The sequence below is a fragment of the Rhinoderma darwinii genome, chromosome 4, assembly GCF_050947455.1.
Source record: "Rhinoderma darwinii isolate aRhiDar2 chromosome 4, aRhiDar2.hap1, whole genome shotgun sequence".
Taxonomy (NCBI): domain Eukaryota; kingdom Metazoa; phylum Chordata; class Amphibia; order Anura; family Rhinodermatidae; genus Rhinoderma; species Rhinoderma darwinii.
Window position 1 is genome coordinate 398,801,900 of NC_134690.1, and position 18,914 is coordinate 398,820,813.

Consider the following 18,914-nt stretch of genomic DNA (forward strand, 5'->3'; position numbering starts at 1 on the left):
CTGTTTACAAACATCCAAACGGAGTGTCATAATGATGGCGGCTGCGCGAAAATCACGAAGCCGCGCATCATACACTGATGACACACGCAGCTGTTAAGTGCATTTTGCGCACGCAAAACGCCGCGTTTTTTGCGTGCCCAAAACGCACACGCTCGTGTAAATCAGGCCTAAGGGTATGTTCACATGGCCTATTTTCGGCCATTTTTCTGGGCGTAAACGCCCGAAAAATCGGAAGCAGAACGCCTCCAATCATCTGCCCATTGATTGCAATGGGAAAAACGGCTTTCTGTTGCGAGGGGTAAAAAAATGGCCGCGAAAAAGAAGTGCAGGTCACTTCTTGGGACGTTTTTGGAGCAGTTTTTCATTGAAACCAGCTCCAAAAACGTCCGTAAAAAACGCAGCGAAAATCGCGATTGGCTTAAAAAACGTCTGAAAGTCAGGAGCTGTTATCCCTTGAAACCACCTCCGTATTTTCAGACGTTTTTGAGTTTGCGTGTGAACATGCCCTAACAAGCCGTGCACCTGTGTGTCCATCACTTGACCATGGGCAGAATTTTATTCACTGGAAGTAAACAATGAATGTTCCTACTGAATAACAGCAAGCAGAGATTTTAAAACAGTGAGGAATAATACAGAAAAGTATATTGTCAAATTTTATAACTAGGAGCTATACAAAGAAAAAAAAAATTTGCTAAAACCTGACAACACCTTTAAGATGTTATTACATACACCTGGACAACCCTTCTCGCCACACGTCGCAGTTTTATCAAATCGCCGCAGTTTTGAAAAAAAATTACATTAAAAAAGCAATTCGACCACAACGTGTGAATAAACCCTAAACATGTGGACAAACAAATCACTAACAGATCCGATACAAACATCTAGAGAGGATCCTTATTTCTGGCCATGGACGTGGAGATTTTTCCGTTTTTTTTGCCAGGACCCCAATAAAACGTGTAAGTTCATAAATCTTAAGAATTATTAACATGGAAAATGACTGTGGAAACAGAGGACGGCGTATACTCCATATATCTAGCAGCGGCTCACGTTATATCAGACACGGAGCATTACTTCTCACCTCGACTGATCCTTTGCTTCTCTCCAGACAGGATCCCAGGGGTGTCAATGACGCTGATGCTCTCCAGGACGGGATTGGGCAATTGTGCACAAACAAACCTGCATAACATAGAATAAACGAATAATTAAAAAAAAAAAAAAAAGAGCCATGATTAAAATCACAGTAGCACAGAGTATTTCAGGCGAGGAGTGTGCTGATCTTCTGGGTGGTAGTGACTAGGTCACCTAGTGAGGACACGGCTGCATATGACAGGGGCAGTGCCGTGATGCGAGGAGGGGGCTACATAGTTAAAAGAGCCGGGTACCCCAGCAGCACAAAGTATTTCAGGAGAGGAGTGTACTGGTCTTGTGGGAGGGGGGGGGGGGGGTAGTGACCTGTCCTCTCATGCGATGATGTTAGGGAGGACAGGGCTGTATGTGATAGGAGGAGAGTCATGATGTGAGGAGGGGAATGGAGACAAGTGGAAGGTCACAGACTGAGAACTACATACTGGAGAGAGCAGGGTCTTCAGAAGCACAGAGTATTTCAGGAGAGAAGTCAGCTGATCTTGTGTGGTCAGTGACTTGTCCTCTCGTGATGATGTTAGGGAGGACAGGGCTGGTTGTGACAGGGGCAGCGTCACGGTGCGAGGAGGGTGGCTACACAGAGAAAGAAGAAAGGTCTGACAGCAGCACAGAGTATTTTAGGACAGCAGTGATTTGTCCAATCATGTGATGTTGCATACTGTATCTTATCCCATCAGCTCCTATAATTTGTCATAATCCGTATAATGCGCTAGTAGGATAGAACGTCACAGATGGATTATGGGTCTCGCTAGAACTTTTATATTACAGAAATCATTCTAATAGAAGGAGCATCGCAGAAGTTACAACGCGTCACCTGACACAACCGCTCTGTGAAAACAAAACCGTGTTTGCGGAACATTATAAAGTGACAGAAGATGTGGCGCGTGATGCGGCCTTCACCCCCATCAGCAGAAAGGAAAGGAGGAAATGGCGCAGTTCAGAAAACTTTTTGCAAAATGGAAGCGAATCAAAGAGCAGATGGAGTGAAAACTCAACTGAAAGGGAAAGTTTAACCACAAATATTAAAAATCCACAGGAATTATAAATATCTTTGTCTGTAAAGTTACAATGAAATCCATTAGGTAATCACCCAGCTTTCCCAGGCTCCTGACTGCAAACTGAGACCGCTACTCGCTGTCATTTACATAGAGGGAAGATAGACCGAACTATAAAAAAAATATATAGCTGTAGAAGAGGACATCGATTTACTAAGGATTTTTGATTTTTTTAAGGTGGTAATTTACTTTTAAAGGGTCTGTATAATTTTGCAACAATTTTTTGCAAATAGCATTTTTTTTTCTTTCCATTATCGAAACTACCATTTTGTGTATGCAGCTCTCCTGCAGACGTGCGTTTCCATGGTTACAGACTACCAATAAACCTTGTGTAGTCTGACCCTGCAGTCATGTGTCACCCGGCTCCATCTAACCCCCCCCCCCATCTTGAAAATAGACATGAGTGTAAGGGTATGTTCACACGCTTAACAAAAAAACTGAGCGGTTTTCAAGTGAAACCAGCCTCTGATTTTCAGCAACTTGCGTTTTTTGTGGCATTTTTTACGGCCGTTTTTGGAGCGGTTTTTCTATGGAGTCAATTAAAAACAGCTCAAAAACGGCTCAAGAATTGACATGCTCTTTTTACGAGGCATTTTTTACGCGGCCGTTTTTCCCATTGAAATCAATAGGCAAATGTTTGGACCCGTTCAGCCCCCGTATTTTTAGCCGTTTTTCAGGGCGTTTACGGCCCGCATGAACACACCCTAATGATAGCTTTAAACACTGATAAGGTGTAAGATTTTGCAGGGTAATTTTTCGCGCCCATCACAAAGGTGGTATAGGAGGAGTAAGTAGCGACTATTCAAATTTGCAATCAAACCCAAAATCGCGGTCACGTGGCTGAATAGGTGAAGGAAAGTGTAAATGCAGGTGGTCTCGAAATTGCCTCATCTATAATGCAGGGTCTGGCTCCTGGCAACCAGCTGATTTTCCGGGGGGGGACGGGGACGGGACGTTTAACTTTTGATGGCCAGACATTTCCCCTCATTCAGATGGCTCTCCGTTCGGCTCAGAGGGGTCCCGGGTGGGGGGGGGGGGGGGGGTCCATCAAGGGATTGTACTTAAAAGCTGCAATTTTACAATCTTAAGATCTTCATTTTCAGCGTGCCGGAAGATTTGAGCATTACGGCGTGTAATGCTGCCCTAACACATGACCGCAAGATCAGACTACACAGAGCTTGCACGTAGTCTGTAACCATGGAGACACAGGTCTACTTAGGAGCTCTATACACAAAACGGAAAGGCAATTTAAGCAAGACTATTGGCAAAGTGGCTTCTTTTTTATTTTAGTTGCATCAGTTGACCTGCTTGCTGACTATCTCCTGGTTGGAAGGCATTTGGATATTTAATTTCTACACTGCACTGTAATAGTGGAATGAAAATCCAGTTAAGATCCGACTCACATTATGAATGGCCCACCCTTTAACAACAACTACACTCAGACGGCCGGGCGTCACCGCCATTACTGAACCTTTAATTAGAGCTCACAGCACAAACATTCCTGTCATGTCATTACGAGTTCAGCTCCATATGAGGAGCCTGTGAACCCGACCTCGCACCTCCACGTCTCATCAGGAGATGACCGCGACAATTCACACCTCAGTCACTACCCAAATTCCTGGTAGGTCCGCCAAAGCACTGGGGATTGTGGAGGATCCCAGTGGTTCCACAGCACGCCCCGTGGAGACGTTACGTGACTTTTTTAAAAAACAAAAAGTTTTTGGGGGTACATTTATTATTTTTAGAAAAATCTAAATTACGATCGCAGCCGGAGATGGGGAAGGTCATGGAGTTCATCTGCTGCCCCTGCTGAACTTGACAGGTCGGGTTGCTCAGGACACGCTGCCTAACAACCACAGTCTTTACAAAAGGGATTGTCAGGCAGAATGTCCCTAGCAAGGACCATGCCTTTCTCTACCTTGTACTAAAATAACTAAATTAATTATAAAAATTTAGGTCAGAATCCCGTAAAAGGGGTTTTCCAGGAATACACATTGATGGCCCATACTTAGGATGTGTGATGATCGGTGGGGGTCTGATAACTGATCGGCAGAATGAAGGGGCAATGGTGCTCCCTGGCCCCTTTAATGTTTTTCCAGGCAAAGCAGCACGTCTGTACATGTGGCCGTGCTTTGTACTGCAGCTCAACGGCTGGCATTTGTCGAGTGCGACCTGTGCGGTTACTCAGGGTGCATCGGCCACCCCTGCTGAAGAGGGCGCTATACAAGGTCTAGTACCTATGGCTTGTGACCAGTACGAATCTTATAAGTATTCCGAATACATTGTAGATGGCTGTTATTTGGTCACTGTACGGCGGTATCATGTGAGCACTGTACGGCGGTATCATGTGAGCGCTGTATGGTGGTATCATGTGGGCGCTGTATGGTGGTATTATGTGGGCACTGTATGGCGGTATTATTTGATCACTGTATGGTGGTATTATGTGGGCACTGTATGGCGGTATTATATGAGCACTGTATGGCGGTATCATGTGATCACTGTATGGTGGTATTATGTGAGCACTGTATGGCGGTATTATATGAGCACTGTATGGCGGTATCATGTGAGCACTGTACGGCGGTATCATGTGAGCACTGTACGGCGGTATCATGTGAGCACTGTACGGCGGTATCATGTGAGCACTGTACGGCGGTATCATGTGAGCACTGTACGGCGGTATCATGTGAGCACTGTACGGCGGTATCATGTGAGCACTGTACGGCGGTATCATGTGAGCACTGTATGGCGGTATCATGTGAGCACTGTATGGCGGTATCATGTGAGCACTGTATGGCGGTATCATGTGAGCACTGTATGGCGGTATCATGTGAGCACCGTACAGCGGTATTAATGTAGCCATTATGTGGCAGTGCTACTAAAGCACTGTAGCGTTTGTTATGGTCGCACTGTATGGCGGCAGCACCGTACACCAGTTATTTCGGTAACGCTATGGAAGTATTATTTGGGCACCATACTGTATGACACTTATAATTAGATACGGTATAATATTTGCATACTTTCCAACCATCCCTGCAAAACCGATTTAAGAGAATTATACAAATATGGCCGAAAGTGAGAGTTTAGGCGTGGTTCGGAGGCGGAGCTTAAAAAAGTTATTAAAGTAAATGTTGAGAGATATGCATTTGTACACCATATTGGGTGCACCAACTAAGGATACAGCACGAGGGAACCTTCCAACGTAAGGCTAGCCCTGCTCGGTGCTATGCTCCTGGATAGGTGTTGGCCGCCCAACAATCACTCATTGATAGCCTACCCTTGATCAGCCACAGGGGACAGACTACTGTTTATCTGTTGCTTTCCTATGGCTCCCAGCATGCATCACTTGTGTAAGGTGTTGGCCCTTTTGTACACCTCGGCTGTGCATATCTCGGTATGGCTATGTTCACATATGCGTTGTGTAGTCCCGATGTTCTGCTCCGTCAGAGGAGCAGAACAATGGAATAACGGAATCAATGGCTTCATTGCACAACGGACGCCACCAAAACATCCGTGATTTTACCGGACACAATAGTGCAGCATGCACGGAGCCTCCGACGCAGATGTGAACAGAGCCGAAATCAGATCAGGTTGGGAGAGTCATTAATATCTTTATCATATACATCTAGACATGGCTTAAGGGGCTGCTCTATTTATATATCGATCTATAGGGCCCTCGGTGGAAAAATCTTGTAGAGTAGTAATGATAGAGGGGAGTGAACCAGAACGTGACCTACATTAGGAATAGATTGTATGGAGCGAGCTCTTGTATACAGATCATTCCATTGGGGCTCTGCATTGTATACGGGTCTTTATGGGAATGTTTGCATTGCATCCAGGTCGTCAGATAGGGCTGTACACATGATTATATATGGGTCAGGTCATGCAAGCAAATAGGATAGGAGCAGGCGCTGGGTTCTGGCTGGAATCTGCAGTCTCTGGAGCGTTGCCTCCCTCACCCTGGAATCTCACAAATGTTTGGAGGGTCCGGTTACAATACAAGTGGCCCCCGGGAAACACAAATATTGCTTTTAAGCTTTCTGCTAATCATTGGGCACAGCCTGGAGATCCTGGCGGATCATTACTGCGGGGCGTAAATACTTGTGGATACAGAGAGCAGGGGCCAGGAACGCATAGAAACTACCGGTGTCTGACAGATCGCACTGGGTGCAAATATCTCCGGCATAAGGGTATGTGCACACGGTGTTTTCAGGCGTAAACGTCGCGAAAAATGGCTGAAAATCCGGAAGCATCTGCCCATTGATTTCAATGGGAAATACGGCGTTCTGTCACGACAGGGCGGTTTTTTTAACACCTCATTTTCAAAAAAACGGTGCATAAAAAGACTCCCGTGAAAAAGATGTGCATGTCACTTCTTGAGCCGTTCTTCATTGACTTGGGGGGGGGGGGGGCCGAAGGAGCAGCACAGAGGGGGGGGGCCGAAGGAGCAGCACAGAGGGGGGGGGGGCCGAAGGAGCAGCACAGAGGGGGGGGGGGGCCGAAGGAGCAGCACAGAGGGGGGGGGGGGGCCGAAGGAGCAGCACAGAGGGGGGGGGGCCAAAGGAGCAGCACAGAGGGGGGGGGGGGGGGGGGGCCCAAAGGAGCAGCACAGAGGGGGGGGGGCCCCAAAGGAGCAGCACAGAGGGGGGGGGCCCAAAGGAGCAGCACAGAGGGGGGGGGCCCAAAGGAGCAGCACAGAGGGGGGGGGGCCAAAGGAGCAGCACAGAGGGGGGGGGGGCCAAAGGAGCAGCACAGAGGGGGGGGGCCAAAGGAGCAGCACAGAGGGGGGGGGCCAAAGGAGCAGCACAGAGGGGGGGGGCCAAAGGAGCAGCACAGAGGGGGGGGGGGGGCCGAAGGAGCAGCACAGAGGGGGGGGGGGCCGAAGGAGCAGCACAGAGGGGGCTGAGGAGCTTTGTCTGCTTCTTCCCTTTTCTGTCGTCAGCCAATCCAGGTTGGAGTTTAACAATTAAGACCAACAACTAGTCTTAATTAGGGTTGTCAGGCAGCGCGTCCTTAGCAACCAGTCTATCTAATATGACTCAGGTCTGCAGCTCAACTGGTACTGAACTGAGGGCAAGCAACGAAGCTTGTCAGGTCTCCAACCAGGATTTTACCTCCCTCATGGCTATATAAGGGTCAATGCACACGATGCGTATTACGTGCGGTTTTGGGTGCGGCAAAACCGCAGCGTAACACAGCACCAGCATAGTCAATGAGGTTCCAGGAAATTTCATGTACACGCTGCAGTATTTTTCCGCACGCAAATTGACCTGCAGTGCGGATTTTAAAATTTGCAGCATGTCAATTTATCCTGTGTTTCCACTTGCGAATTGTATCTGCCTAGTGTGGAGGAAAAATCTCACCAAAACCTGCAGAATGAAAACGCGCAGATTTACGCAGCACAACGATAAAAACCCACAACCGAAAAACACAAGATCTGGTGCAGTTTTTACCTGTGAATTTCCTGACGTTTTTCTGCGTATTTTCCGCAGCAAAATATGCAACGTGTGAATGTCGCCTTAATCGGATTTGTATAATACAGATATAGCAGAGCGGAGATTGACATTTGGCCCAATTAGAAGATTTCATGTCTCATTTTGTTTACCTACTCCATCAATTGAATGGAGCGATCATAGTACACGTAAGAAATAGTTAGATGACAGATTCAGCACTGCTACATCGGTAGGTTATTGAAGACATACAAGCTTATAACACACTGACCTGTTTAGAAAAGCATTTCCAAAGGCATTCAGTTTTCGGAAAGGTTTTTTGGGGTCCACCACTAGAGCATTGCCCGGTATAACCCCTTCAACTTCCCCCTGCATCACTGCAATGAAGGAATCGGTGGTGGGTTCTGGTCCGATCCTCATCCCAGGGAAGTCCTGTTCCAGAAGATACCTGAGGGGGGGAAATAATGGAGGTCAGAGACACGTTCCTGCATGAAACCCAGACGATTAGTAAAATACATTGTCATCCACCACAGACCCATCCTAACAAGACCCCATAATTAGGAGGGGTCCCAACAGGAGAACCCAGTCCTGTAAAGATATATGGACACCAAGAGCAGCCCACTAGTGAATTGACCTGACCCAATGCTTCACAGCTCAGGCTTTGTTACAATTGCATCCAGTCTAAATAATCCCCTGTGAGCTCAACACATCTGCAGCACAAATCTGATCGTTTGTTACAATGTATTAGTACAAAATGTATCAGTTTGGAGTCCAGGTTGTTTACCTAATATAGGATTGTCTAGACTGGATACAATTGTAATAAACAAGCAGCTGTAAAACTTTAGTTTAGGATGAGTTTCAGCCTCTGAAGAATGTTTCCATCCACTGACAGGAAGCAGAAATGGAGAGAAATAGAAACATAGTATATTTTAAATCTGCAGAATTTTTCATTATATAAGGATTCCAGTAACAAAATCCTTAAGGCCTCACGCACACGGCCGTGCCCGTAATCACTGCGGATACGGCCTTCCGACAGCAGCGGACAGCCACCCGCATTTTCGACCCGTGCTCCCAGACCCCGCAAAAAATACAAGAAGTTGTCCGGGGTCAATAGAAGTGAATTGGTCCGTAATTGTGGACCACAATTATGGACAAATTCTATGGTCGTGTGCATGGGGCCTAAAAGCGTTTTCCATTTATCAGCAGAACACGCCTTTTAGAACTCCAATCAGAATACAGGCTGCCGCAAATGGTGCTTGTATTCTGTTAAAGATACCGCCCAGGACCCCTGCGGTACTATTGAACTGAATTAACCCTATGGCAATTTTGTTCAGTGGTACCCTAGGATGTTGTGGCTCAAACACGGACCCTGCGACGCGGCTCAAACACGGACCCTGCGACGCGGCTCAAACACGGACCCTGCGACGCGGCTGTAGTATGGCCGTGTGAACCTCGCATTACGGAAGCCGCTGACAAACTGTGAAGAATTGTGTAGGAAATTATTCGGATCATAGAAACTTGGCGCAAGTCACTGTCATTTTAATAACCTCAGGAGCGAGACCTCGCACAACGACAAACATTCACATTACTTCTACAGGGGCAGTGTGGATCTTATGGAGCGAGATACAATACACCCCCGCACACGTCCCGTAAACAATGGTGTCAATGTACCCTCAACGCCCAGGTTACCCGTCCCTGTAATGTGACCGAAACAGAACCCCAAACCTCTTAAAGGAACAGTGCCCCTAATTCTATATTCTCTCCATGTGTTGAACAGCAGAATGCAACCTATTGTTCTCTGTTATCATCTATTTCAGCTGGGGAGAGGCTGTGACTGTAGTGTTTTTCCAAGGGTATGAGTGACAGAAAGCTCAGAACCCCGCTCCCCATGATTACTACTTTATGTCCCATATGTCTAGTGCTGAGAACCTGAAAAACGGCAGAAAATAAGCAGTGTGAACATACCCTTAGGTATATCAGTTTCTGTGAAAGCTGGGTGACAGGCAATATGGCTTCCAATAAGACTCCCACGAGCTACCTTAAAGTCATCAACGGTCAATCTGCTGGGTTATACAAAAAAGAGGAACGAGGCAAACTTGCCATTCAAGATTCTGGGAAAGATGGGTGACAGACAACCCCTGTGGCTGCTGTAATGGCGGCCATATGAGTCATCACCCAGTTGTGTACACAGGACAGGGAAAGGTTACATTTACAGCACTGCTGTATCCTAGGGCGGCATTATTTTGGCACAAATTTTGTTTTACATTTTCGACGGCCAATACCAGCCACCCCTCCCCCCTATTAATCATGTGAGAACACAAGACTGCGCCATGGTTTACCTTCCCTTCCTCAGGTCTTCGCTGCAGGATCCGTATCCTATCGCTCAGTAAATATCGCAGGTGGAGACCTAAACGCTGCGTCTGTATCTGTTCCTGAACCGCATCATTTTCTGGGATAGCTGAGGGGTAATACGCAACGTTACCTCCACTACATCTCCCATAGTGACGGTCACCCAGCTTTCCCAGACCCCTGTATAGACAGTCTACTATTACGCCACCAGTTTTCTTGAGACTGAAGATGTAGCAGTGCTGGTTTAGCGCCCCAGCCCCTTCACTCATCGGAACAGAACGCCGTCTTTCCCATTGAAATCAATAAGCAGATTATTTGGAGGCGTTCTGCTTCCGATTTTTTGACTGTTTACGCCACGAAAATAAGCCGTGTGAACGTACCCCTACAGGCACAACGCTGTGACTGGTAAACAAAGAAGAGGCCGCGACGACGAATGCCCCAGACCCATCAATCAGCTGACATGGGGGGGGGTGCTGGGAGTCGGACCTCCACCAATCTGATATTGATGACCCATCCTAAGGACAGGCCATCAATAAAAAATAAAATGTCCGGACAACCCCCATCTCCAACGCGGCCAGAAAGGACCCCACTTTTGGGTACAAAGCTCCGCTCCCTTTAACCAGAGTTTGCAGGACAATCCCACAAAAAAAACAAAAACGGTCAGTTGGGAGGTTTCTTCATGGTTTTTCCCTGCACATTGTTCGTCCGGTCACCCGCTGTCCAAAAAACCCCAGCACGGCCCATTAAAGTGAGTGAGGCCGGGAGCGCCGCTGTGCAGGGAAAACGTTGTAGGCGACAGCGCTGCGGCCCCTTCATTCTCCGGATCGGTGAGGGGTCAGAAAGGAATAACATACGTTCGCCATACGCCAGCACTTTATGAGGCGGGACATCGTTCTGGCGTTATTTTCCATATGAAGCCACTGAATGGTCACTTCTCCAAAACTCTAATTTTCCATTATCAGCTGTGCACTTGAATGCAATCTATTGCTCTCAGTGATCAGCCATCACCGGAAGGGAGAGACTGTAGCGTTCCTCAATGGTATGAGTGACAAGCGTAGAACCCCCCCCCATCATCACGTATCTCCAGTGCTGAGAACAATGTGTGACTGAGATCAGCCGCTCCTCTTATAACGCTCCAGCACTATTATAAGCTGCTGACTTTACGGTTACTGTCCCTTTAAGTTTTTACAAGATGGCGGTTAATGCAGCCATTAGGAACGTTTTGACACTTTGGAGGGGAAGCGGTGAATTATAAATGGGGGTTAATCGGGTCCTGAGCTTGTGGAAACATCCCAGCCCCTAAATTATTGATGGGAGGAAAAGTGTAGAGAAATGGAAAGGTGCGAGGACGAGCCACCGAGGCAGAGGTCTACGGTGAACGGGTTTGAGGAGGAGATTTTCATCATTTACGTATTATTATTTTTAACCCTGTAATGACTGCCTATACGGATCTCCTAATTGGGTCTTTTTTCCTGCACTTCCAACCATCCCATTTTTCGCCGGAGTGGCCTCCCCCTTCATCCGCATTAGTAAACGAAACTTAGATAACGACAGAAGCCCTTGGGTTTCTGGGTGTTGCGGCTGCAGTAGCACCCTAAAATGCGACTGTATAATGGCGCGTGAAGTCGGCCTAGGAATAACAGGTCTGTCATCAGCAGCTTAGTGACTGTTTCCAGATCGCATCAGTGTCCCCCCCCCCTCCCCCCTAATACTGAACAGAGTAGAAAAATTTGTGAAATATATATATATATATATATATATATATATATATATATTTTTTTTTATAAGTGTAAGTAGGGGGTAATCCAGACCCTCCCTTATTTAGCTTATGGAGGGGGGGGGGGGGGGGGGCCAAGAGGAGCTTCCCATAGTAACCAATCAGATTGCTTCGTTTATTTTTTACAGGGTTTCTGAAAAGTAAGATCTGGAATCGGATTGGTTGCTTTCTCTAATTTTGGATATTTGCCGCCGACTTTCTGAAAATTGACTATTGAAAAACATAATAGGCAACATGTGAACATTCTACCAGGGACACTTTGGTTATGCAAATGGATAAAGGCGGGGCTTGACAGGGGCGTGGCTTGTCAGAATACACTTTCTTTCAGAATAGTCCTTGTATACTGTCCTTAGGCCAAATTCAGACAGCCGTAGTATATGTGACGTCACACGGACGCATCTATTCCAATTGGGCCGTTCACACAGCCGTTTCAACGGACCGTGTGAAGGGTCAGTTGAAAATAGAACGAGTCCTATTTTGTTCCGTTTTCATGGATCTCTCTATAAACTCAAGTCTGTGGTGATCAGTGAAAACGGGACCCACACGGGGGCAACTCGGACGTGAAAAACAGCTGTTTTTCACGTCCGAGTTTTCCCACGTTCGCCTGAAATCGGCCTATGAGGACGGTATACGGGAGGCAAATGCCCGCGGCAGTGATCTTATGGCACATGACCAAAGTCAGGACGGCAGCGCCAAAGATGAACCAGGAGCAGCAAGTCATATCATCGGTTATCTATTTGATTGATCCAATAAAGGACGGCCCCTATTGCCCCCTCCCCCCTCTCTTATTCTGTTCTGAATTTGTGGGACCGCGCCTATGACACACATTTGCCAGGAATCCTCTTGAAAAAATAGGGAGAGTCCCGGAAAATTTGTGATTTTTGGCAACTACGGAAATAGAAGGTCCCTTATAAAGACGAACCCTTTCTAAATGCCCTATTGGGGGATATGGATGTTATGGAAGGGGGTGTCCCATCTATCCTACCAACAAAGAACGACTCAGATTCTGGCGGACCGGCCGTCCATGGATTACACCGTCACTTATTTATTTGAATGGCCAGAAAGCGACCAAACGCGGAAACAAGACTAGTCAGATTTTTTTTTTGCGCAAAACTTCAAAAATTGATAGAACGTTTGACATTTGGTATTGAGAAAAGTTCTAGAAAATAACCATTAATAGGATCGCGTCTCCAGCGCGGGTTGTGCACGTAACATCAATATTAAGGAACCCGATGACTTATAGATAATTATTTTGTCTCCGATACTGAAAACGTTTGCGCTTTTTTGCCCGCGGTCGTTGAATCTAATTCAAGGACCGCGAGTAAAAAAAAAAAGCTGCAAAAAACGCTCAGAAACGAGCGCCATGGGCGTTTTCTGCCTCTTATTAATTTCAATGGGAGGTAAGAGACAAAAACCGCGGCAAGAAAGGACATGCCGCTCTTCTTTCCCGCGAGCAGCCAAAAGCCGCCCGGGAAAAAGACACCTCTGCCTCCTACTGATATCAACGGGGGGGGGGGGGGGGCGATTTTGGAGGTTTTTTTTACGCTGTTTCTGTATCAAAATCAGTGGCAAAAAAAACTCTACGTCAACTGACCCTAATACTTTTCACAGCTGAGGGTTTGTTACAATTGTATCCAATCTAGACAATCCTCTGTGAGCAGAGCAATCTGGATACCTTTTACCCACACCAGTAAAATTGTAAGAAATTATCAGAACACGAGAGAGATTTGGGCTATTAGGCCTTATTCAGACGAACGTAGAATCCATCCGTGTGACGGCCATTAAAACAGCCGTCGTCACGCGGTCACATGTATTTCAATGGAGCTGTTCAAATGTCCTATTTTTTTCCGTTTTCAAGCCTATGGGGATCCGTGAAAACGGGACCTGCACGGGGGCAACGTGGATGTTTTTCACATCCTAGTTTCCCCACGCTTGTCTGGACAAGGCCTTAATATGTTTAGCTCACAGGAGGATTGTCTAGACTGGATACAATTGTAACAAATTCTCAGCTGTGAGATGTATTAGGTCTGTAGGTGTTTTCAGCCTCTGGATGTAAACAAGGATGTTTCCATTCACTGACAGCAAACCGAATGGTGTGGTATTGAAACACAAAGTATATTAGAAAATAGCAGAAGTCAATTTATATCTAAATAATTCAAGTAAATGTCACCTGGACGTGACATATGCAGAAAAATATCATGATGCCATTTGCAACATCTAAATTCTGGCGTACAGTTTCAATACAGTTGTGAAATGCTTGAAAATGGCGCAAAATATTTCATACCTACATTCTTGGGGGGGGGGGGGTGCAGATAACATTTTTGACTCGTGCTTGACTGAACAAAGTCTTCCAAATACAGCGCCACACCTGTCCTCAGCTCCGTTCACTTCAATGTAGCAGAGCTGAAATACCAGAGAACCCATGGACAGGTGTGGCGCAGTTCCTGGAAAAAAAACGTACCCTCGTTTTCTAATCCTGGACAATCCCTTTAAAGTTTTTTTTCTTATTTTGTTTACGTGCGTAAAAAGTACTTCGACTCTCTAATATACTTTGCGTTTCAATTCCTCACCATGTTGCTTGCTGTCAGTGAATGGAAAGATCCTTGTTTACATCTAGAGGCTGAAAACCTGTAGACCTAATACTATTAACAACTGAGGGTTTGTTACAATTGTATTCAGTCTAGACCATCCTCTGTAAGCTAAACGCAGCAGCACAAATCCTTTTCCGCTCTTGATAGTTTGTTACAATTTTACAGGTGTGGGTAAAACGTATCACGACTGTTCAGTTCACAGAGGATTGTCTAGGCTGGATACAATTGTAACAACACTCAGCTGTGAGAAGTAGTAATAGGTCTGTACCAGTTTTCAGCCTCTGGATGCAAACAACAATGCTTCAAATCACAGTTAGCAAGCAGAGATCTTGCAAAATAGTAAAGAATTGAAACAAAGTTTGATTGAAAGTTGAAGAACTCTTAACTATACAATGATTCAGTGGCCATGCAGGATCGGTTAATTTGTTACGGGGCTTCTTCTGGGGGGGGGGGTGAAGATTTGGACCTCCTGACTATCTCCACTTTACTAGACGGATGCATAGAGAAGAGGGGGGCTGACTCTCTGGACTCCAGGCTCTACCAATGAAGTGTCACCCATTCATTCCGGTTTGATTTAAAAAAAAAAACAAAAAAACACAAAACTCCGATGTCCCTTTTTAATTTTGGTCTGGGAAATTTTTGGGGACATATGAAGAAGAAGGTCTCACAATTACACAGGAATACTTCATACCTGATGTTATTAAAGTTAGAGCCCCCCTTTAAATCCCATCATCCCCATTATAGTCCCCAGCAGAAGGTTGACCTACCGGATGAACGTGGTCTTCCCCGTAGAGTACTGTCCCACCAGCAGGATCATGGGCTTGTTATCAAAATCTGCATCTTCCAGGGCCGGCGAATGAAACTCGTGGAATTTGTAATATTCTTCCAGGGGCAGCAGTTTGGTCTTGTACAATTTCTTCAGCCCGTCGCTGACCGTCTGGAAAACTTCAGGATCCTTTTTCCGGTCATCGTTCCCTAACCAGCTGAACATCTCTGGAGGCAAAAGATCAGAAATTGGGACAATTTAGGGGATGACAATATTTTGCAAAACAAATGCAAAATATTGGGAAAAAATATTTAAAATATTTGCACTGGAATCTCTACAAAAAAAAAATGCAACAGAGGCAGATTCTGCTGTGATCTGCTTTGCAACAATGTATCAGCTGTTACTGCAAATGATACAATCAGTGATCACAGGAAGAAATAAAAGGCCCCTCAGTGCAATCTGCTGCTTTCTGCTGTTCAGTGCTGGATGCCGGGGCACAGGACCCAAAGATGCACATCAGACCCTTCCAGCTGGATTTAAATGCCAGCAGCCCAGGAAACTGGAGTACACCGGAAGTTCCCATCTCCGGGCAAAGCATCCCAGTTTACAGCAATGAGTGAAGCCGGAGAGGGCGGGGCCATGCTGGTGGGTGCGGCACATGATCTCCTGAGCAATGCAGGGATAATCCAGTGCGGGATCTGCGTGTGCAGCGGCGCCATCTAGTGGTCGACAACGGTAAGGCAGGTCACCTTTTGCATTCTAAATTTAGCACAGCGCTATAAATAAGCGGTGACTTCATTGCTGATATTCTCCGCTATTTACAGAACTCATAACAATAATTAAGGCTGTAGTCATTAACATCCCCTATATTTATATCATATTAACCAATAGGGCGTCCTGCAGGCTCTATGCGCATATACTGTGCATTTATAGCATCTTATACAGTTTATAATAGTGCTGATAATTCAGAAACTTAAAGGGGTCGGTCTGTTTTTTTCTGCTGCTGGTTAGGAGACATATAATAATAAATGATGATACGCAATAAATTACAATGTAGCAGGTTTTCTGTAACTCAGCAGCGCTCTCTAGTGGTGGTTGGATATTTTTCTAAGACTTTACATGATGACTCAGGATTGTGGCTCAGATCTCAGGATTATCTATCTATCTATCTATCTATCTATCTATCTATCTATCTATCTATCTATCTATCTATCTATCTATCTATCTATCTATCTATCTATCTATCTATCTAATCTAGAATTTCCTTTATTTAACAGTACTTGTGAGATCCAGCATGAGGGTATATTGTCACACCTGATATACCCCCTGCACAAATCCATTTATGCACTGTATTTAAATATATATAACATAGATAGATAGATAAATAAATACTATGGCGGAGCAGGGAGCATGATTTAGGATGATGTGGAGCAGCTCCGTTCGTCGCTGGATTAGGTGATTACAATTTTTTATTAAATTAGTTTGGGGGGGCTGTGTGTGGCACTATCCACAAGGGGGGACGTGGCACTATCTACAAGGGGGACGTGGCACTATCTAAAAGGGGGGGATGTGGCACTATCCACAAGGGGGGACGTGGCACAATCTACAAGGGGGGACGTGGCACCATCTACAAGGGGGGACGTGGCACCATCTACAAGGGGGACGTGGCACCATCTACAAGGGGGACGTGGCACTATCTATCTACAAGGGGGACGTGGCACTATCTATCTACAAGGGGGGACGTGGCACTATCTATAAGTGGGGACGTGGCACTATCTAGAAGGGGGACGTGGCACTATCTACAAGGGGGGACGTGGCACTATCTACAAGGGGGGACGTGGCACTATCTACAAGGGGGGACGTGGCACTATCTACAAGGGGGGCGTGGCACTATCTACAAGGGGGGACGTGGCACTATCCACTAGGGGGGACGTGGCACTATCTACAAGGGGGGAGTGGCACTATCCACAAGGGGGACGTGGCACTATCCACAAGGGGGGACGTGGCACTATCTACAAGGGACGTGGCACTATCCACAAGGGGGGTGGCGTGGCACTATCCACAAGGGGGCGTGGCACTATCTACATGGGGGGACGTGACACTTTCCACAAGGGGGGCGTGGCACTATCCACAAGGGGGGACGTGGCACTATCTACAAGGGGGGACGTGGCACTATCTACAAGGGGGACGTGGCACTATCCACAAGGGGGACGTGACACTTTCCACAAGGGGGCGTGGCACTATCCACAAGGGGGGACGTGGCACTATCTACAAGGGGGGAAGTGGCACTATCTACAAGGGGGGACGTGGTACTATCTACAAGGGGGGACGTGGCACTATCTACAAGGGGGGAAGTGGCACTATCTACAAGGGGGGACGTGGCACTATCTACAAGGGGCCCAGTGAAAAGTTTGCTATGGGTCCAGTCTTTCCTAGTTAAACCCCTGATTAATAGATATAAGTGGATCTGTCAGGTCTCCTATCTGAGGGTGGATATAATCGAGGTCAGGAACATATCATTTTCTATGAGGACGGCAGGAATATATTTTGCGTGAAGTTTGGTGGGGGGGTTTTCCTCTTACAGATTTTGCATTATGACCCAGGAGCTTCCAGTCGCACCTCTGAGGCCTGGTTCCCATATAACAGCTGTGTCTGGTCGGTCCTGTTTTTCCTGAGCCGGACCTGTATGGCATCCGTAAGCCGGACAGAGAAAGACTGCAAGGAACGTATGCTCATGGAGTCGTCCGGTGCCACTACTGATGCCACCAGACACAAAACTGAGCCCGAAGGAAGCTATACAATCAGTGTTCTCCCTCTGTGGTTTTAGTTCTATTCTGGAGGGAAAAAGACTGCGGGAGCATTTTAATTTATTTGCTATGGCGCCCCCTTAAGGATGGAAAATCATGCTCAAAATGGGATCTGTATGTTATGGGCAGCGATCTGCAGTAGATCTGTTCTTCCTGCTGTGTACTGGACATTCCTGTTCTGGGACATAGCCGTCATCATTACTCTGCAGTTACGTAATCCAGTAACTCTGCTACCTGTGATCGAGGCTTCGGAACATCTTCACGTGGAGAACTATTGTATAATACTCCATGGATGTGTAACCGGCAGCTGCATTATTCACAGCGTTGCCCGCAGCCATAGAGATTCACTACGTGGGAGGACAGGAGGAGGAGAATTCCTCTATTTCTTGCAGAGGGTTAACCAAAAATTTGCTAACATATTTGGCTTTGGTGAAATAAATAATTTCGTATTTAAAGTGACATGCCGCTGATCCACCCAGTAACGCAAGATTTTTAGACGGTTTCCTCGTAATTCCAGTTCACATAATACCGTCATATAGAGCCACGGATAAAACCAACATGAAGTTCCCAAATAAGACGCGGTATCCAAATAAAACTCTTAACCCTTTAAGAACCCACCAAACAAGTCTTTCATTTTTTTTTTTATCTTCGCATTCCAAGAGCCAGAACTTTTTATTTTTCTGTCAACGTAACGGTACGAGGGCTTGTTCTTTGCGGGATGAGTTGTGGTTTTTAATCTCTTCTCTCCATTTTGGGGTACATACAGGTTATTGATTCGTTTTTAGTAACTTTTTTTAAATTTTTAAATTTTCACAATAACCGCACATTTTATTAAAAAAAAAACATTAAAAGAAAGTTTTTTGCCATCGCATTCCAACAAACGTAACTTTTTTTTATTTAGCTGCATGTGGTCTTTTTTTTGGGATGAGTCATATTTTTTAATAAACTCATTTTGAGATACATATAGATCATGGATTAA

At 46.1% G+C, this 18,914-nt stretch overlaps 1 protein-coding gene across 1 annotated transcript in view; it reads right to left on the bottom strand.

Annotated features, from left to right (window-relative positions):
* EHD3 (EH domain containing 3) overlaps window positions 1-15,731 on the bottom strand; it is a 54,375-nt gene extending 38,644 nt beyond the window's left edge. The window contains exons 1-3 of the mRNA XM_075863436.1: window positions 15,130-15,731; window positions 7,917-8,093; window positions 1,079-1,176 (exon numbers count right to left, since the gene is read on the bottom strand). Coding sequence (XP_075719551.1) covers window positions 1,079-1,176; window positions 7,917-8,093; window positions 15,130-15,353 — 499 coding nt within the window. The 5' untranslated portion in view covers window positions 15,354-15,731. The remainder of the gene's footprint in view (window positions 1-1,078; window positions 1,177-7,916; window positions 8,094-15,129) is intronic.
* Window positions 15,732-18,914: the final 3,183 nt, after the last annotated feature.